The sequence below is a fragment of the Lynx rufus genome, unplaced genomic scaffold (genome assembly GCF_022079265.1).
Source record: "Lynx rufus isolate CCGP_SWC_20201006 ecotype Redwood Valley unplaced genomic scaffold, mLynRuf1.p SCAF_10, whole genome shotgun sequence".
Classification (NCBI taxonomy): domain Eukaryota; kingdom Metazoa; phylum Chordata; class Mammalia; order Carnivora; family Felidae; genus Lynx; species Lynx rufus.
In genome coordinates, this window is record NW_025814824.1 from 28389738 (window position 1) to 28411575 (window position 21838).

Here is a 21838-nt window from a genome sequence, read left to right on the forward strand (position 1 = left end):
AGAGCGAGGCAAACCATAATAGACTTTTAAATACAGAGAACAAACTGACAGTGGTACGGGGTGGGGGGTGGGAGGGCAGGGAAAATGGATGATAGGCACTGAGGAGGGCACTTGTTGGGATGAGCACTGGGTGTTTTATGTAAGTGATGGATCACAGGAATCTACTCCTGAAGCCAAGAGCACCCTGTATACACCTTATGTTAGCTAACTTGACAATGGAAATTGTCAGATGAGTCAGGAAATGAGTCAGGAAAAAAAAAATAAAGATTCAACATGTTATTTAAGTCCTGTGTCAGCTGAGTATTTTTAGAATAATTCACAGAGGAAGAGAATAAGGGCCTCATGGATGGACAAGCTTCCCAGGATCTCACCCTGAGTTCAGACCACTCTGTCCTCTGAGAGCTACCCTGTGGCTTCAGGTGAACCCAGGCTGCAGGCACTGGTGACCCAGAGAAGCTGGAGGTCAGGTTTTCCTTTCCCAGCTGCTTTTCCAAGGGAGGCTTACTGTCACTGCTTATTTCCACCACATTAACAAGCGCAGATAGTGGTCTTACTTGGGGCACAGCTCTAGGTCAATAGAAAGATTTGGCTACTTTCTACAGATTTTTTTTTTTTCAGGGAAAAGTCAGGAATTTGCTCAGTATCCTGACAAAACATCCATGTTTTACAATTTAACTTTGTGGGTTTTTTTTTTTTTGCTTTGATCTCAAATTTTATCCTAAAAAAGTTTCTATTGAGGTAGAATTTTACATAAAATGAAATTAATAGATCTTAAGTATATAGCTAAGTCTTGACAAATATACGCACCCATGGAACTATCCCCCAGATCAGGGTATAGAATTTCCCAACATTCTGGGGTACCTGGGTGGCTTAGTTGGTTAAAATCCAACTCTTGGTTTCAGCTCAGGTCATGATCTCACAGTTTATGCATCAAGCCCCACATCTGACAAGTGCAAAGTCTGCTGTGGATTCTCTCTCTCCCTCTCTTTGCTCCTCCCCTGCTCTCTCTTTCTCTCTCTCTCAAAATAAATAATAAAAGAAACTTAAAGAAAAAGAATTTCGCACATTTTAATGAGTTCTCTTTTGCCCCTTTCCAGTCAATAATTCCCCTGAAAGTAACTACTGTTATGAGATCTATCACCACAGATTAGTTTCACCTTTTGAACTTCATATAATACACGTAGATATGTACTTTTGAACATGTGCCTTCTTTTGCTTGACATACTGTTTTTAAGAATCATATACTGTTCAGGGGACGCCTGGGTGGCTCAGTCGGTTAAGCGGCCGACTTCGGCTCAGGTCATGATCTCACAGTCCATGAGTTTGAGCCCCGCATCAGGCTCTGTGCTGAAAGCTCAGAGCCTGGAGCCTGCTTCAGATTCTGTGTTTCCCTCTCTCTGGCCCTCCCCCATTCATGCTCTGTCTCTCTCTGTCTCAAAAATAAACATTTAAAAAAATTTTTTAAAAGAATCATATACTGTTCTTTTTTAAATGTTGAGTAAGAATGTACTACAGTGTGTTTATTCATTCTCCTCTGGTTTCCAGTTAGAACTTCTTGTGAGTAAAGCTGATGTGAACATTCTCGCTTGGGTAGATCCTAACACTATAATTGCTGAGTTAATGGTCACGTGTGTAGTTACTGTTATAAGCAAGTGGTGAGCCACTGTCCAGAGTGGTTTACCATCTACATTCCCACTAGCAATGTACGAGAGTTTCAACAGTTCCACACCCTCACCCACATTTACTATTGCACCCTTGTCAATATTATCCATCCTGAGGAGTATGAAATATCATCTTGTTGTAATCTCAACAGCTTGTAGAAAAACTTGAGCCACCTTAGCACACTCAGATGACTGCCTAAATTCTAATAGGAAAGAAAAAAAGCTATCTGTAATTTAAAATGTGGTATCAGGGGTGCCTGGGTGGCGCAGTCGGTAAAGCGTCCGACTTCAGCCAGGTGGCGATTTCGCGGTCCGTGAGTTCGAGCCCGGCGTCAGGCTCTGGGCTGATGGCTCTGGGCTGATGGCTCAGAGCCTGGAGGCTGTTTCCGATTCTGTGTCTCCCTCTCTCTCTGCCCCTCCCCCGTTCATGCTCTGTCTCTCTCTGTCCCAAAAAATAAATAAACGTTGAAAAAAAAATTAAAAAATAAATAAATAAAATGTGATATCATCTCTAGCATAATGGGTCAAAAGAGAGACAATAGATTGTATTTTAGGTTCCGTGGGTATAGTTAGGATATGTATGCCTCATTTATCAGTTTGGGAGTATAATTCAAGAATGTTAACCAGATGTAGCTTGGCTTTTTAATGTATAGGTTTACTTAACCACTATAATTTATGATTCATTTCACTAAACTGGTGACCTGGTTCACAGGAAGAAAAGAAGTCAGTAGGGATTGCCTATGTATCAAATTCTCAAATAAATACTTTCTGAATGAAGCAAGACCTTTGGAAGGATTTTCTGTGACCTCACAAGGAAGCAGTATTAAATTAGCCCTACTCTATGCTCGTGCCTCACATGTATTATCTCATTTAATCTTCACAAGAATTCTCTAAGGAAAACCAAATTATTGCCCTATGTCTTCACTGAGGAAACTGAGGTTAATAAATATCTTTTTGCTTGAAATAAATGTCTTTCTGAAACTTTTAAAATTAAATCTGAAGAAAAATATGTTGGATACTGAGAAACATACTAATCCATAAGACAGACAGTAGGCAGGAAAAGGGTGTTTCTACATTCTGCCTGTCCTCCTTTTATTAAACCATATTATTCTGGAAATAACACTTTTCTGTCAGTTTTGAGAAAGGCTTGAGAGGGAAGAAGAATCTCTACCTGGGGGAGGCAGGACAGGAGCATTACAAAATGCCACACCTTCTCCGGACATCCCTCCCTTCTGCCCCTTTCCCTGAAAAGACTTGAGCCTTGCCCAGCGCATACCCTATTTGGGGAACTGCCTGCCCTCTCCAGACTCTTCCATAACCCAGGGGCATCCCATCCTGACACAGTCATAACACCTCCCCCTGTGGGCTCTGCACCCGTCACCTGCTGCACCTTCGATCGGAATAAACAGGAACCACTAGACTAGATTATCCTGTTCTCGTTCCTCCAGGAGATTTTAACCAAAAATTCTAGGACTAAAACAGGCAGGGTCCTTAAAAGCCAGTTGGGGTTCCCTGTAAGTTCTTTTCATGAACCATCCTCCAATGCATAAATTCATGGTAATTATTTGATGTGGGTCCCCAGGGAGGCGCAGGACCACCCCCCCCCCCCCACAGGGCTGTCCCTGGTTCTTCAGCTCACCTCCCCCTGGGGCCACTAAAGCAGGCACAGATTCCCCTGGGATAATTAGGGACCCAGGCATCACATGCCCAGAGCTCCAGGGCATAGAGGCCCCGCCCACAGGATGGATCAGCCAATTGCAGGGCACGCAGGTGATGGGGGCAGGGCTGGTAGGGCCAATCTCAGACCTTAAATGGGCAGCCTCCCAACCATTGCCAGGCCTTCTGGACATCCCCTGACCTGAAGGTGTGACTGAGCTGCACAACTGCACCTACCACAGGTGAGATCCCCAGAACTGGCATGAAGGGTGGGCCACCTCGGAAAACACTGGGGACAGCTGCCTTGGGGGTCGGGGGTTTGGGGCTTCCAGGAGGCACTCTTCGAGGACCTGACCCCTCCAGACATGGCAGCTTGCCCCTCCCCCCCCCCCCCCCCCCCCCAGGACTCAGGGCTCCTCACTCCCTGCACTGCCATTTACATGCTTTGGAACCAGTAGGCAGGTCACGGGGCAGGGAGTGGGATCACTGCACGTCCCACATCCTCAGCCTTCCTCCACGCCCGTGTAAACACTCAGGAGGATAAATTCAATCGTTTTGCTCTACTTCAGTGGCTCTAACATCTCAGAAGGAAGAATGGCTTTTTAGGTGGTTTGATCTAATCAGACACTCATTTTTTTTCCTTTCCTAGGTTTTCAAACATGCATCCTTCCTTCTTCCTGGCTACCCTTTGCCTGGGAATAGCATCAGCTGCTCCACAACTCAATCAGAGCTTAGATGAACAATGGTCCCAGTGGAAGGCAACACACGGGAAACTATATAGCATGGTTGGTAACATTTAAACTTTCCAGAGGGACCCTTGCAGAGAACATTCCATGCGGGTGGGAGTTCATAGCAGGGAGTAGCTTCTTGAGGCTATTCTTACCTAGGCAGTAAGCAGGGCACTGGGACTGTGCACAACATGGGCATATGTCCTGCTGTGTGGTTGCTGGAGAACAGTTCCCAGAAGACTCAGGCCATCCCTGGTTGTATGGGATATCCTCCTCTCTGTAAGCACATCCACTAGGTGTAGGTCATTAGGTTTTTTTATTTTTTTTCACATTTATTTATTTTTGAGACAAAGAGAAAGACAGAAATTGAGCTGAGGAGGAACAGAGAGAGAGGAAGATGCAGAAACCTAAACAGACTCCAGGCTCTGAGCTGTCAGCACAGAGCCTGACACTGGGCTCAAACCCCAGACCACGAGATCATGTCCTGAGCCCAAGTTGGATGCTTAACTGACTGAGGAACCCACACGTCCCAGGGCAGTAGATTTTAAATAGGACAAAGATGGTAAGTTATATGTTTGTCTCCAGGATGAAGAAGGACAGAGGAGAGCAGTGTGGGAGAGGAATATGCAAATGATTGAACAGCACAATCGGGAACACAGCCAAGGGAAACACAGCTTCACAATGGCAATGAATGGTTTTGGTGACATGGTGAGTGTGACACGGATTGCTGAATGTTTCATGCTTCCTCTAAGTACTTTTTCAAAACATCTCATGCTTGCCAACATTGTTTCCTTTTCCTTGAAGACCAGTGAAGAATTCAAGCAGGTGTTGAATGACCTTAAAATCCAGAAACACAAAAAGGGGAAAGTGTTCCAAGCACCTCTCTTTGCTGAGATCCCTTCATCTGTGGACTGGAGAGAGAAAGGCTATGTGACTCCCGTGAAGAATCAGGTGGGACAGTATTCAGCAGGTCCCTCTCAAGAGTAAAGCCAAAAGGAATCAGTGTTGTTGCTTTGGAAATTGAGGCACAATATGCAGTTTGTTATGTTTTAGAAGAGTTTTAAGATTTATGGGCTGTTGTCAAAGTCTTGCAATTTATTTTGTAGGCTCAGAGCATTTGCATTTTGTTTTCAGGGTGACTGTCATTCTTGTTGGGCTTTTAGTGCAACTGGTGCCCTTGAAGGACAGATGTTCCGGAAAACTGGCAAACTTGTTTCCTTGAGTGAGCAGAACCTGGTGGACTGCTCTTGGTCTCAAGGCAATAAGGGCTGCCATGGTGGCCTAATGGATAAAGCCTTCCAGTATGTTAAGGACAATGGGGGACTGGACTCAGAGGAATCCTATCCATATCATGCACGGGTAAGTGGAGTTCCTTATCTTTTATCAAAGTTGAGCATTTCAGTAGAAACAGATCCTGTATTTAGAATTCTTGTATGTGATTGTAGACTCTATACCTGCAAATGGTCAGAACTGCCATTAAAATGTATTAGCCTAGCACAGCTCTCTGATCACCTCATTACCATATAGCTGTTCCTACAACTATGTTAAACGGTGTCACGAACACCATCTTATATACAGTACAGGTCTCCAGAGTGAAAACTTTATGAACGAGTAGACCCAAACAGTGTCTCATTGGATAGACACTGCTAATTTTTCAACTTCAAAACAATCAATCCCATTTTATGTCCTGAGATACTTTATAACAAACTTGACATGGAAATCATTCAGCTAAACGGTCTTCACTCCTGTTCCCCTGGAGGTGGATGGTAGTGATCAAGCCTCTCCCCCTTTACCTTTGAAAGAATGAATCCTGCAAATACAAGCCTGAGAATTCTGTTGCCAACGTGACCGCCTTCTGGAGTGTCGTAAACAAGGAGGATGGCCTAATGACCACAGTGGCAACTGTGGGGCCTGTCTCTGCTGCTGTAGATGCAAGCCTGAATTCCTTCCAGTTCTATAAAAAAGGTCAGCATGTGTCTACATAGAAAAGTAGGCAGGACAAATGGGGAACCACCATCATATAAGGCAAGATAGACACTTTGCTGTGTACAGATCAGGAGGGTATGGACTTCACGTAGTTGTTCCTTCAGCACATGTGATTTTGTGCCTGTTGTTCAGCATGTTGACATGACTTCACCCAAATTCCCCTGCTTTCAAGCACTTCATAAATATATTCAAATGGCTACATAATTTGATTGGTATAGTTTAACTTACTTTAGTTCTTCCCACCTGTTAGACCTGGAAGATTTCCAAAGAGTTTTACTAGTGAAATGGACGCTGGAAAGAACCCCTTGGCTGAAGTGATTGTGTGTTTTTCTGCTGCTTCCCAATGCTGACATGGTAGAATAGAATGACAAAGTTTCAACGAGTGTTCTTCTATGCCTCTTGACTGTTCTTTACAAAAGAGATTGTGATGATGTGTGTGTGATGATGTGCATGAGAGCCTAAATCCCCAGCCTTGCTAAACAAAAAGAACTGATTTCTAAATCTTATTGGATTTATATTCCACCTGAATTTTGAGATGCCTCCTTTACTGCCGTGACTCGGTTATTGTTAGATGTTATCATGTTGCTTTGATGTCCCACCTTGGAATTGAAATTTACTTTTCCAGGCATTTATTATGATCCAAAGTGCAGCAATAAACACCTGAATCACGGTGTTCTGGTGGTTGGCTATGGCTTTGAAGGAGAAGAATCGGATAACAAAAAATACTGGATTGTCAAGAACAGGTATAAAAAGCCAAAAATATTTACCTTTGGAATTGAGAAGGAAATCCTTTTTGCAATCAGTGTTTGGATATAGATCATCAAACCCTTGAGCCCACTTCTGAGACCCCAGAAGTGTTTGCCCCACTTAGCGGGAACAGAGACATATTCATTTGATTACATTAAGCTACTGTTTCAAACTTGCAAGGGTCCTGCTATAGTTTGAGTAGTACTGCATCTGAAACACATCTGACCCAAGACTTTCCTTTTCCTGTCTCTCATTTTGCAGTTTTGTGAAAGTTTTGGGGATAGATTTCTCTGCTGGGTTGGAACTCAACCATGAACAAGGATGGCCTCTCTTGATTAATCCTGAATCTGTCCTGGCCTCTGGGGCACTGCTGAGTATCAGGTGTTATTGTCCATAAGAGAAATGTGTTTCTTCCTCTGTAATAAATGAAAAAACCCATTTTTTTTTCAGCTGGGGTGCAAAGTGGGGCAAACACGGCTACATACTCATGGCCAAGGACCGGGACAACCACTGTGGAATTGCCACCATGGCCAGCTTTCCTATCGTGTGAGATGATGGTGTAAAGAAGACCTTGACTGGCAACAAATTATCCAGAAAATGGGTTTTATTTTCAAGCCTGCCACACCCTGCTGTGTGGGGTGAAACACTTGAATCATTTAAAAACCAAGTTGTGATTTGATTGTGTGACATTTTACACTGTGAATGTTACCACTTCACTCATTACTGCTGTAAATACTTTTGTATGAGTGACTAGTCTAGTAACTTTTGAATTTTCAAGTTTCTTTTAAAAATGTATGAAATTTTACTTTTTAAAAGTGAAACAACTGCAGGGGTGCCTGGGTGGCTCCGTTGGAGAGTGTCCAACTCTTGATTTCAATCGAGGTCATGATCTCATGGTTTGAGGGATTGAGCCCCTCATTGGGCTCTGTGAGCTGACAGTTTAGGATTTTAACTTCTTTAGAGAAACCCACAAACGTGGCCTAACTACCATTAAAGTTTTCTTCCACCATAAAATGTTGGAACAAAAAAGAAGGACTTGAATAGTGTGTGATCTCTAACTAAGCTTTAGTGATAATGATTGAAATATATGCGCTGCTGGAATGGAGATTTCTTCACTCTTCTGAGTCCTTTGCTCCTAAAAGAACCAAGTGTTGTAGGTACACACACACTTGTCCAAATTCCACTTTCTAATTTCTGAATCATTTGCTTCCCTTGCAATTTGTTTTGATAGAAATTATAAAGGTCTATGGAATGTAGGAAACACTGGTAATTTACTTTATAATACATGCAAGACTTAGAGAGGAGTCAAAATTTGTTTTCTGCTTTATTTATTTCATGTCTATAAGCTTCTCTTAGAAATAGGATTTTTAAGTTTATTTATTTATTTTGAAAAACAGAAAGGACAAGCAATGGAAAACTCAGAGAAAGAGGGAGAGAGACAATCCCAAGCAGGCCCCACACTGTCAGTGCACAGCCTGACATGAGACTCAGTCTCATGAACTTGAAACCATGACCCGAGCCAAAATCAAGAGTCTATTTCTCAACCGACTGGGCCACCCAAGTGCTCCTCAAAATAGTTTTATGAAAGATCATTTGTGATTTTCCAATTTTTAAATAAATATGAATGGCTTGTAAATTACAGAAGCTTCTAATATCTGCTGAATTGTTCACACATCAGTCAGATCTACCCGCTTTCTGTCCCATCGGTACCTGCACATTTCTCAGAGTCTTGGGCTGAACTCCCAGGATGGTGTGGACAGCAGTCTGAGCGAGCCTGTCATGCTGAAGCAAGATGACTTTTACAAGGAGTCCTTTCTAGGGGATGTTCAGAGACTGACTATGGCAGACTGCATGTTCCAAATGGACCAGCCTTGTCTTCCATCCCACACGCCCCTCTGCTCAGTGGCTTTTCCTCTCCCCATCATGAGGTGGGGTCTCAGCCCTTGCCTGGATCCCTGGGCATCCCTGGTGACAGGCTCCAAATACAGTACAGCAGCAGAGTCTCCCTGGGGACCAAGGCCAGATCATAAGAGCCTGGAGCTCCACGTGGGCATCCTGGCACACTTGTTATTAGGATGTTGCTTAAAGGTCTTTGTTTTCTTAGACTCTTTTCAGGAGTAAACTTTGGATCATGGGGACCTCTTCATCCATACCCTCTCCAGAAACATCCTTGCATCCATGGTAGAGACTTATTCTAATCCTGGAAAGTTGTCGCTGAGTCCTTTCATAAAGAGGCTTCTTGGATTGAGTCACGATTAGAATAAATATATTAATGGTGATCCCACTGGCCATTAGCAGACAGCAGATCTTTCAGATTAGAAAATGTCCTATATTTAGAACATTTCTTAGAGAGTTCTCCTTCCTAGCAGCTGCCTTCTTGGCATTTAGGGGAGGATCAAAATGAAAAGAAAACACATGGGAATGCAAGCTGGTGCAGCCACTCTGGAAAACAGTATGGAGATTCCTCAAAAAACTAAAAAGAGAACTATGCTATGACCCAGCAATTGCGCTAGTAAGCATTTATCCACGGGATACACGTGTGCTGTTTCAAAGGGACACATGCACCCTCATGTTTATAGCAGTGCTGTTGACAATAGCCAAAGTATGGAAAGAGCCCAAATGTCCATCCATGGATGAATGGATAAAGAGGTGGTATATATATACAATGGAGTATTACTTGGTAATCAAAAAGAATGAAAATTTGCCATTTGCAACTATGTGGATAGAACTGGAGGGTATTATGCTAAGTGAAATTAGTCAGTCAGAGAAAGACAAAAATCATATGACTTCACTCATATGAGGACTTAAGAGACAATAAGATGAACATAAGGGAAGGGAAACAAAAATAATATAAAAACAGGGAGGGGGACAAAACAGAAGAGACTCATGAATATGGAGACAAACTGAGGGTTACTAGAGGGGTTGTGGTAGGGGAGATGGGCTAAATGGGTAAGGGGCACTAAGGAATCTACTCCTGAAATCATTGTTGCACTATATGCTATTTGGATGTAAATTTTAAAAAAGAAGAAAGAAATAAGAAAAAGAAAAGAAAACACAAACCAGTATAAGGCTAGCCTTAGGGAGTCTCTTAATAAAAGAACAAAAATCAGAATAAGAATCAAAAACCAAATCTGACATCAATCCCCCTTCTTATATCCCCTTCATCCCAAGCCTCTGTCCCTGACCCTCCAGGAGATCTTTTGGATCTCTGGGCTCCTGGTCTAGAAACTTTCCCTTCAAAACCGAGCCCCAGCTCCTCAGCCAGTTCCCTTAAATACAAAAACTCCAACTCTCCCAGAAAAATCCTGAACGTCCAGCTCCTTATTTTAACTATTGTTTCTTTACAAGATTTATAGAGAGTACCTCGGCCTGGCCTCCTGGCCTGGGAAATACAGTTTGCTCCTGTAAGTGCTGAGTGTTGAGAAGTACATCTAGAGGAGTGGCCAGGAAGGGCAGCAAAGCTCATGCTGCGGTCCGTACAATTGCTCAAAGTCTCCAGGGCTTCGTGATCAAGCTCTGCCAGTTCCAGGCATTCCTGAGCGATGTCCTCGAGGAGTGTTTCCTGCACCCCTGTCACAAAGAATTCATGTCCCCTGGACAGCGACAGACCTTTTCAATTATGAAGTCCCTTTATCTCTACACTCAGAAGATCCTACCAAAATGACAGAGAAATTTTAAAAATTAATACCTTTTTACAACCCAACTCACAGACACCTTCACTGGCTGCTAAAGGGAGTCCTTCCAGCCCATGAGTATACGGCTGTTACCAGGCAGCCAAACAGCCCCCCTCACAGGGGACACAGAGGGCCTCAGCCTCTCTCTGGCCCTCCTGGGAATGACCAGGAGAAGGCTCAATTGTTCAAGGGTTAATAGGAGCAACGGAAGAGGCCTGTTCCCCCAAAGTGAATTGGTCTACGGATGAAATATACACTCAGGAAGAAGAGCGTTTGTTAAGCATTTTATACAAACTTTAAAAAGTACACTGTATTCAATCCGGTAGCCCCAGAACATAAAATTCTTCTAATTTCTGCTTCTGTGGGAAATTTCCCCCCTGATGTTTAAAAACAGGGGCACCTGGATGGCCCAATCGGTTAAGCATCTAACTTGGGCTCATGACATGATCTCACCTTTTTTGCGTTCAGATCCCCCATTGGGCTCTATGCTGACAGCTCTGAGCTTGGAGCCTGCATCAGATTCTGTGCTTGTCTCCCTCTTCCCTGCTCGCACTCTCTCTCTCTCTCCCTCAAAAATATACAAATAAACATTTAAAATATGGTTAAAAAAAAACACCTGATAAGTCCACGATAGTGTGATTGGTGGGAGAGGGCAAACACCAAACAAAATAATGGAGACAGCTACCTACATCTTTGAAAATAGCTCACAAGAAAGCCAACAGGAATAAAAGAAAGGAACAGAAAACAAGTCTTGCCTTACAACTTGAATCTTTGGAAAGGTGAAAGCATGATGGAGAATGACTCCAGCCCACTCTGACGTGTCCCCGTTTGCCTCCAGACAACTGCAGATATTGCAAATAATACAGGATATTGGGGGAGAAATTGTCCTGCACTTAAGAAAAAGGAAAGTCTAAGAAACAATTTCCCCTAATCCCCGTAACCCTGAAAAAATTCATTTTTCTCCAGAGGGACAATTCCCCCTTTAAATGATGGGTCAGCCAGTACTCAGTCAATGCCAGGAACTTCCAGATAACTTTAAACAGAGACTCAGGAACTAGATTTCTTGAGTCGCAATGGTGTGACTCTCTCTCCCATCTGCTCAGAAGATTGATCTCTACCTGTCACCTGACTCTGTTCAGGCTCTCAGAGTCTCGGGGCGACCCATCTTACTGTCCATGTCCCAGCCTAGCCCAGATTCTTCAGACCCTGTTCACACTCCCAGGCCCTGCTGCTTCCCAGATGTTAACTGGCAAACCTTCTTGGTAAAGATTTGTTATCTACATTTAATGCCAATATAAACTGCAATAAGAAAAGGCATTTTGTGTGTGTGGGGGGGGGGGTGCCTGAGTGGCTCAATCGGTTGAGTTCTGAGTTTGGCTCAGGTCATGATCTCGCGGTCTGTGAGTTCAAGCCCTGCGTCTGGCTCTGTGCTGACAGCTGGGAGCCTGGAGCCTGCTGCGGATTCTGTGTCTCCCTCTCTCTCTGCCCCTCCCCCACTCATACTCTGTCTCTCTCTCTCTGTCAAAAATAAATAAACATTAAAAAAAATAAAGGCATTTTTGTTTCCTCACCTTCAGGTCAAGCTCCAAGTGTCCTGCTGTCTTTACTGCAAGTTCATCCTGAGATAAATTCCTCTGAAGAGGATGGCTCTTTAAAAGATGCCCCGGGGGCGCCTGGGTGGCGCAGTCGGTTAAGCATCCGACTTCAGCCAGGTCACGATCTCACGGTCCGTGAGTTCGAGCCCCGCGTCGGGGTCTGGGCTGATGGCTCAGAGCCTGGAGCCTGTTTCCGATTCTGTGTCTCCCTCTCTCTGCCCCTCCCCCGTTCATGCTCTGTCTCTCTCTGTCCCAAAAGTAAATAAACGTTGAAAAAAAAAATTTTAAAGATGCCCGAGTCAGTCTTTGGGCTACACACACAGTTGAAGTTGAGTTGTTAGGAAGTGGGAGCCTGGGTGCATTTCTTGGGAGACGAACCCACCCTCGCTCTCGTGGCCCAGCACCCTCCCTCTAGAGACTCAGAGCAAGTGATACCCCTGTAATAGAGTCTCTCTTGAACCACAGCATCCTTATCTTTACCACCCGACCCTGTACCACCCCAATCTTGCCCATAACGAAACAAGGCAAATGTGACTCAGAGGGAAACCAAATCCATCAGTTTGCACAGGATTTAGAAGCCATAATCTCTTTCATAATTTCTCAGCACCCTGTGCTCCGCAATCCAGCTGATAATCTTCATCATTCCTGCTGATGCAGCCTCGTTTACAGAAATGACCTGTGAGCAGCTTCCTTTTCAATTCCTCTGCACCCTGACTCCTGGTTTCTTGTGCCTTCACAGTTAAAGGGAGACCATTCACCTGGGCTATGCAATATTTTCCCAAGTCCTTAAAGTCCAGCTAGACACTGTAACTTCTACCCAAGGCTCCCTGCTGGCACCTTTTACTCTGTAATCAAAGCAAGCTGGGAGCTCTTATGGACTCCCTCATTCTCTTAGGGGCACTAGCTGAACAAGGCAGACAGCTTATACAGCCCTACATCTAGACTCCAAGAGGTATGAACAACAGTTATCTCTTTAGTATGACATGACCTGTTTAGGACATGCCTCAGGGCATTCAAAATCTCACTCCAAATATTCTTGAATCAATTATGTTCATCCCTCTCTCCAAAATGAAAACACGATTACATAAATCTTGAGGGGCAGCTGGCTACTGCCTCCAAAGGGTCCCTAATTTGCAATGTTTGATAAACCTTTGTATGCTCTTCTCTCAGATATCAGTGGACTTGAGAGGCATTAACTTCCTTTGAAGCCTTAAAACTGGCTCTGTCCAAACCCCAGCTCTTAGCTTACCTAACTTTGACAAGCCCTTTCATTTATACTGAATGAAAGGCATGGTGTTGCTGCATGCTTTCTGGGACAGCCTTTTGCCAATCAGATATAGCCAGGAGCACATTTCTCATGCCCATCAGACGCTGTGGCATCAGGTATGTCCCCATGCTTTCCTGCGGTGGCCACAGCTGCTGCCTGATGGACAAAGCCAGCACTCTGACATTAAGCTCCCCTATTCACCTGTGCGTCCCCACGTGGTGCCTGCTGTCTTACAAGTTCATAAATCATAGCACCTCTCTACAACATGACAGACCCGTTACAAACAAGTGCTTTTAACTAACCCTCTGTCATCTTATTTCCGTTGCTAAAAGGCTTATAATTGCTGACATATTACAACTATTCACCCTCCTTCTAAAACCATCATTGTTCACTGTTCAGCGCATACTAAGACAGCTGATGTTGCATCTTTAGAAAATGATAGGGTTGGCAGAGCTGTAAGTATGCACCCCAAACAGGCCCCCTTGTTCTTTCTCCACCCAGTTGTGAACCCTGCCTTTATCCCTAACTGACAGTATTCATTACCCGGCAAATGCCCCACAGTCTACAAAGGACAATCAGATACAAAAAGGTGTCAAACAACTATCAGATGGATTATACAGTGGGCCAAATGGACTTCCTAGAGCACCCTTTCTTTTGACCCTGTGGCTTATCCTTACCACCCACCAAATTGGACACAAAGATAATGAAGGACCAAAAAGACAGTTGGATTTGCCCAGGCATCCACAACATTCCTGACCAAATGATTTCCCAGTGAATGATTTGTAAATCCCGAGAAATCTCTGGAAGAAATCAGCACACCCCAGGAAGGCTTCCTACACCCACCTGCCCTCTGTGGTTGTATAGACGGATTTGATAGATGTGCCCCAAGCCCTGTGCTATTCTCACTGTTTGGTCACTGTCTGCATGCTCAGCAGATGGGCTGATGCTCTCTGACTAGATGTGGCACTGCCACAGCAGGCAATAAAGAAACTAACACCTCCATTTCTCCTTATGGAGAAATGTCATTCCTTATGGTTTGAATCAGACAAGAAATTCTTTTTACAGAAGGTGTAATCCACCTGCTTGCAAAATCTCTGGGGTACACATTAAAATTTCATACCATATATTATCTTCAATTATCAGGGCAAATGGAACATTAAAATCTAGACATAAGATGGATTGTAAGATAAATATCAAGAAATTAACCATGAAAGGCCAAACACTTTGCTCCTGAGCCTTATTAGGATCCAGAATACTCCAAACAGGGGACACGGACTGACCCCTTTTGAAAGAGTGTTTGGTTGTCAAAGCCTACTGGCATCTCTAAATCTTCCATCCGTGGCTGGACAATGTGATGCTATGACTAACTCGAGATGAGGACTCTCTAGTACACCTGAAGCACCTTGCCAACAGAGAAAAGAGGCATGGCCTCCACCAACTGGTGAGGCTGGCCACATCTGTCCACCAGAAGACCAGGTGGACCTCAAGATCTTTGGAAGAAGACGTGTGCAGTCACCTCACTGGGAAGGACCTTATGAAGTGCTGCTCACCAGCTACACCACCATCTGAACAGAAGAAAAACCGTCCTGAATTCTTGGAAGCCATGTCAAAATCAATTTTATTTCAGAACGAGTTTTAATATCAGAAGTACACTGATGCAACATTAGAACTTAGGATTTCTCTGTTAAAAAGGACAAAACATTTTCTTAAGAGTGTTAGTTTGGGGCACCTGGGTGGCTCAGTCAGTTAAGCATACGACTTTGGCTCAGGTCACGATCTCATGGTTCGTGGGTTTGGGCCCCACGTCGGGTTCTGTGCTGACAGCTTAGAGCCTGGAGCCTGCCTCACATTCTGTGTCTCCCTCTCTCTCTGCCCCTTCCCTGCTCATGCTCTGCGTGTCTCTCCCTCTCTCTCAAAAATAAATAAACATTAAAAAAATGTTTTAAAAATAGTCTCAGTTTGCTTATTACAAAAAATTATAAACAAAGTTTTTTCTTTTTAATGGCCAATGGCCTAAAAATACAAATTTTCTATGCTTTGTCTTTATCAGATTATTCAAGAAAACTGAGTCTTAATATTAAAAGAGCTAAAGTTTGTTCACTATTGTATAACCTGCAGCATTTGCCTTTAAAATCTTTTATCCTTGGCCCTCCTATCTCAAGGTGTCATCATGAGAGTGACATCTTCCTTACACTCTGCATGGAATCATTGATATGCATCTCCATGATGCCCAGGGAAGACAAGGTGACCCAGAAGTCCAAGTACTTCTTTAAGATCATCCATCTTTTGGACGATCATCCTTCATTGTGGGAGCAGACAACGTGGGTTCCAGGAAGACACAGTAGGCCCCCATGTGTTTGCATGGGAACGCTGTGGTGCTGCTGTGGCATGATCCCCATGATGTATGAGGTCATCTGCGGGCATCTGGAGAACAACCAGCTCTGGAGAAACCGTTGCCTCATATCTGGGTGAATGTGGGCTTTGTGCTCACCAAGGAGGACCTCAGCGAGATCAGGGACATGCTTCTGGCTAAGGTGCCAGCTGCCACCATGGTGGTGCCATAGCCCCATGTGAAGTCACTAGCCCAGAACACTTGTCTGGGGCCGAAGAAGACCTTCTTCTCCCAGGCTTTAGGCATCACCACTAAAATGTCCAGGGGCACCACTGAAATCCTGCGTGACGTGCAGCTGATTAAGACTGGAGACAAAGCGGGGGCCAGCGAGGCCACACAGCTGAATGTGCTGAGAAACTCCCCCTTCTCCTTTGGGATGATCACCAGCAGGTGTTTGACAATGGCAGCATCTACAACCGTGAAGTGCTTGGCATCACAGAGGAAACTACATTCTCACTTCCTGGAGGGCGTCCGCAGTATTGCCAGTGTCTGTCTGCAGATAGGTCACCTGATTGTTGCCTCACTGCCCCATCCTACCATCAATGGACGCAAGCAGGTTCTGGCTTTGTCTGCATGGACTGGTTACAGCTTCCCACTTGCTGAAGCCATCACCACCACTGCTGTACCTGCTGCTGCCCTCAGCCCTGGCCTAAGCTGAAGCATAGGAAGAGTCAGATGAGTTGCATGAGGATATGGGATTTGTTGGTCTCTTGATTAATCACCGAAAAGCAACCAATTCAGCCCATTTTATTTGTGGAACAAGGGAATAAAGGCTCACTTCTCTTCAAAAAGGAATCTTTTATTGTCACTTGGGTTGAATAGTTAAATATTGTTGCATAATGATCTGTGATCCTATTTAATCAAATGTTCAAATATTTTTATTTTTTGTAACACACACTTTCCAAAATCAAATTCTAAAATGAAGTATTTTGACCACAATGCAATTAAAATATTCCAGAGGATCCATGGAATGTTTTCAAGAGATTTAGTCTTTTATAAAAGGAAGACACTACACAAATTAGGCTTATTTCTTATGTTAAATTACATAGGAAGCAATGTCAAATAATGGATACTAACACCCCTAGATTATATTTACGTAGAAATATGTTAGGAAAATAAGTGTTTTAGAAATTGTATGCAACTCCTAGAAATCTGACATGTCCTGAGATGTTTGTTGTGTGTCACAGAAACCACCAATTTCCTTGTCAACAGCCTTGTCATGATCTCTCATCAGATCTTTAACCTTGGATATTTTAAGTCTTTTATCATTTATAGACAGTTAGACTTTTACTCAAATGCTTTTATGAAAGCTTCTGCAAATGTGTTTCATCTGCAATGAGACCGATGGAAGGAACTCTTGCGTACAGATTTCTGATAACCTCAAGATCATAAAGCTGAACTGGGTAAGAATTTCCAGAATGAATGGAAGATCTGGATTCAAGCAGAAGAAGAATTAATACCATGAGACTGGATTAACAGTGGATGATTATCATTTTTATATATATTTTTGAAGCATTTCTGATCTTTAAATGTTTTTTCCAGTATTAAAAACTGTTTTAGGCTAACTTGAAAAAAGCAGCCGTTTGATAAAACATGCCTTTGTGAACAGACTGGGACACTTATCTTTTTCTCCCTACCTGATCTGTCCAGAATTCAAAAACTTTCAGTGAGTATTCTCATATGTTCATGACAATATGTTAATTTGCATAAGGTGAAAAAGGATCTGCTCTCCTTGTAACAGGACACATTTGGAAACTCTGGTTACATCACCAAGGCTTTGACAGAAATGTCATATTCAAGTGGGGACTTGCACAGACACAGATATGACCAGACTGCTTGAAGGAACTCAGGCAGACTTTATGGAGCCAATAAAGCCCATTGGAAAAACAGCCTGATACTTATATATGAGTCTTTAAGTAAAGCAGGCAGTTTTTATACATTGTGACAAGGAGACAACAAATTCATGATGAATTAACAGGATGAAGAAAACAGATGTTTGGGACTGTTAATTAGTAAAAAATCCTAAGAAACTTTTTCTCATAAGCTATGCTTTACAGCAGTTTCATCACCAGGCCAACTTAAAAAAAAAAAAAAAAAAGCAACGATTACACTTTGCAAACCAATTGGTCTTAATTTGGCTGTCCTTGGTAAAAATGAGGGTGATTATAGAAAGAAACATTATGTTTCAATAACACACCATTGTGGCTATTACAATCTAATAGAGTTCACTATGAACTGGACGAGATCCTAATTTCTTCTAGTTTCCTCTGAAGTTGGCCACAATCTCCAAACTAATATTTTCCACTTTTTTTCTATCCTTTTGACTTGGAATCACTGGATACCCAAAACTCCCCTTTTCCTGAAGCCCTGCAAATGGAATATGAACAACTTGATGTAACCTTCTGAGAAATCACTGCAAAACTCATATGTAGACAATCTTCATGCCGGTTCCTCTATGAGCCTCTCAGAAAGTCTGTCAGCCTGCCACTACCTACCTACCTTATCTGCCTAAAGATGCTTTAAGCCCAGCATCTAGAGATTCTTTCAACTGGCTATCCTTGGAACTCAGAAACTGGTTTATAACTGGATCCTTTTATTAATAAACATTAACTTTCTTGTACTGCCATAGAATTTCTTCTTCTTTATTACCTGATTGTTTGAAGCAGAGGCCTCCCTCTAGGAAGATACCTGCATTGCCTCTTCCCAAAATGAATTTGACTGAACTGACTCATTGTCAGAACAAAGAGACTGGATTAAGGAGATAAAACTATCAGCTCAACTTTGAATCCGTGAATCTTCCAAGAAAGTTGCAGAGGAAGGAACCACCTAAAAATGTGGACCAAAAATCTGGGCTTTCTTGGCTGAGTGACAAAACCAAGCTTTGTAGTTGCCAGAGCCAATCAGAAGACCCTGAAATCAGCTATTTTGAAACGTGTGCTGCTCTCAAAGACTGACAGGACTACAAGAAAAATGGAGGTGTATGAACATTAACACTATCAATTAACACTCCAGACTTTGAAAAGTACAGGTTTCAACCTCACCTTGTCTATAAACCATATTGTTTTTTTTTTCTTTTTGAGAGACTGAGAGAGGGCCCAAGTGAATGAAGGGCAGAGATGGACAGAGAACGAGAGAGGGAGAGAGAGAGACAGGAGGCTAACTTGAAAGGGGCTCGAACTCACGTGATATGTGACTCAGCCTCATCAACTGTGAGGTCATGACCTGAGCTGCAGTCAGATGCTTAAGGACTGAGCCACCCAGGTGCCCTTCTCCTTTATTTCATGTGTCAATAAAGCATATAAAGGGCTCCCACCTAAATGGTCAGAACCATATGGACTTGGATACCTGGCTCTTCTGTCACTGTGCTTTGTGACAGAATTGGTTCATAAAATTGTGTCACACAACATGCCTGTTGAGGAATCATAGAAAATCGGATGATACATCAGAATTCCAGGTTCTCTTCAGCATTAAAGATCTTATTCCCAAGTTTCAGAGATGGTGAATTAGAAAAGGCAATCCTAAATCTGTCTATGATAATGGAACAAGGAGGGTTCAATACCACTATGCATGCTTTGAAAACACTCCAGTCAGAAGGTAACAGCTTAGCCTCTGGGGGTCTCCAAAGTCATCATGTTCTAGATACCGTGACTGCCCAGCAGGGGGAGCTCGTGCAATCATCAGTGGAAAATGTTGCTTTTTATCTAACCCAAATGAGGCACATAATATCTAACTTAAATCTACTTTAAAAAAGGAATTAATATTTTCCACCAAATAAATGAAACACATTTATTTGAGCAGATCTATTTCCAGGATTGTGGGACTCATTTCATGAGGTGTGGGGAAATGCGTTCTCTTCTATTTATTCATCCTCTCGCCTTCTTTTTTCCAAATGTTTTGAGCATAAATGACACACGATGTTACCGTAGTTTCAGGTGTACAACATAGTAACTTGCCAACTGTATACATTATGCTGTGCTCACCACAAGTGTAGCTACCCCCACCCTACATTGCTATTAAAATACCGTTGACTATATTCCCTATGCTGTGCCCTTGATTCCTGTGACTGATTCATTCCATACTGGAAGCCTGTACCCCACACCCTCGTTCACCCATTCATTCATCCTCATGGTGATCTATGCTTTTCTTATTCTTTGTAGATTTCTTACTGCTCAATCCAAACTGGACTTCTCTCTCCACAGTCATCTGCTCAGCTATTTATTATATAAACTTCCAGGGGAGTTTCAGAGGAAGAAACTCTGTGCCCCAGGGAGGCCACCCCAAAATGTGCCACCATGGCATATTGACTATCTTGAGTTGAAGCTACTTGGGATGCAACCGGTGCAAGAACACCCAGGCTGTCACATGCCCCTCCTGAAAGCAGGAAATGAGTGGCCCATATGAAAGGTCCCCTCCATGTGCTACGAGGTAGAGACATCCTTATCAGCAGAGATGGGGCTTCCAAGCTGAGAAAGCTTGTAGAAACCAACCTTGTTACTTTTTTACTCATCTACAACCTCAGCCCAGATTCCACTTAGAATTCCTGCAATTTAAAACTCCCACACACCTTTTTTCTTTTTCCTGTCAATTCCTCACAAATTATTGTCTTTGTCTAAAATATATAAGACTGCCAAAAAAAAAAAAAAACCCCTGCCCAACTTGATCATTTTGGGGGGGGGGGGTTGGTGTTCAAACTCATTACTGGGCCTCCCTGCCTAGTAATAAAATTTTGAGGCTTTTTTTTCTCCCATTGACCCATTTCATCTCAATTAAATTCTTAAACCACTTGGAAATCAGGAAGGAAATTAGGAGGAATACTGGAGGAAATAAACCTTTGCATTTTTTACTATAAAGTAGTTTACGTATTAAAAACAGAATCACACCTCAGCATATGACAGTAAATTTTATTTTAAAAGGTAAAACTTTCATGCAACCTTTTAAAACATGAAATTCAAAAGTTATTAAGCAAGTTAACCACACACCACTGATTAGAGCAGGGATTAAAGAAGTAGTTTCGTCACTAGTGTGAACGGTCACAGAAACCAATCACAACTTGGATCTTCGGTGATTCAAGTGTTTTATCCCGCAAAATAAGATGTGATCGACTTTAAAATAAAATCCATTTTCTGTATATTCTGTTGCCAATCAAGGCTTTCTTTATCACCATGATCTTACACGATAGGAAAGCTAGCCATGGTGGCGATTCCACAGTGGTTGTCCCGGTCTTTGGCCATTTTTATGTAGCCGTCCATGCCCCAGTCAGCGCCCCAGCTGAAAAAAGACAGGGTTTTCCAATTGTTACAAATGGTAAAACACGTTTATCTTTATGAATAATAACACTCGATACTGAGCAGTGCAGCAGAGACCAGGACAGATTCAGGAAGAATCGGGAGAGGCCGTTCTTGTTCATGGTTGAGTTCTAACCCAGCACAGAATTCTATCTCCAGACCTTTCACAAAACTGCAATGTGAGCAGGAAAGGGAAAATTTTGGGACCCAGATGTGTTATAGAAATTTTTTAAAATTCCAATTTAGAAATACAGTGGTACCAAAACTATATCAGGACCCTAGCAAGCTTGAGACAGTATCTTAATGTTGTCATCATATGACTATGTCTGTGCTCCCCCCTTGATGGGGTAAACGCTGCTGGGATTTCAGAAGTGTGCTCAAGGGTTGGGGGACCTGCGTCCAAACACTGGTTCCAAAAAACATTCCCTTTTCAAATTGAAAAGTACGTATTCCTCGATTTTCATACCTGTTCTTGACAAACCAATATTTTTGGTTATCGGATTCTTCTCCTTGAAAGCCATAGCCAACCACCAGAACACCGTGATTCAGGTCTTCACTGCTGCACTTTGGATCATAATAAATGCCTGGGGAGTAATATTCAGTGCTGAGGTGAGGATTCCCACGTGACATGTGATAGTAACCCAGCCTATCAACCACAGTAGGGGAGGCATTTCAAAATTCAGTTGTGATATTGATATGAATTCAGATGAGATTTAAAAGTCAGATATTTTTGTTTAGCAGGAAGGGGTGGGGATTTAGGCCCTCATCTCACACCAGGAGAAATACTAACTGTCACAATCCCTTTTGAAAATAATAGTCAAGGGGCATTAAAAAAATCACCCGCCGA

At 42.9% G+C, this 21838-nt stretch overlaps 2 protein-coding genes and 1 pseudogene across 7 annotated transcripts in view; 2 read left to right on the top strand and 1 right to left on the bottom strand.

Moving 5' to 3' along the window:
• The first annotated feature begins 3976 nt into the window (after positions 1-3976).
• On the top strand, positions 3977-7328 carry LOC124525302 (procathepsin L-like). Of its 2 annotated transcripts, none has more exons than XM_047097723.1 (7): positions 3977-4106; positions 4638-4753; positions 4850-4984; positions 5180-5404; positions 5848-6010; positions 6657-6774; positions 7229-7328. In XM_047097723.1, exons 1-7 carry the CDS (start codon positions 3977-3979, stop codon positions 7326-7328), a joined length of 987 nt encoding a protein of 328 aa, XP_046953679.1. The 2 variants fall into 2 exon arrangements, with proteins under 2 accessions (XP_046953679.1, XP_046953678.1); XM_047097722.1 differs by having other exon boundaries at positions 3977-4102; positions 4631-4753; positions 4850-4996.
• An 8212-nt stretch (positions 7329-15540) lies between these two features.
• LOC124525328 (60S acidic ribosomal protein P0-like) lies at positions 15541-16373 on the top strand (annotated as a pseudogene).
• A 4501-nt stretch (positions 16374-20874) lies between these two features.
• Positions 20875-21838, bottom strand: part of LOC124525344 (procathepsin L-like) — a 56255-nt gene continuing 55291 nt past the window's right edge. For all 5 annotated transcript variants that reach the window (XM_047097724.1, XM_047097744.1, XM_047097736.1 and 2 more), the window contains 2 exons: positions 21458-21575; positions 20875-20974 (listed from right to left, as the gene is read on the bottom strand). In XM_047097724.1, the coding sequence (XP_046953680.1) occupies positions 20875-20974; positions 21458-21575 (218 nt within the window). The remainder of the gene's footprint in view (positions 20975-21457; positions 21576-21838) is intronic.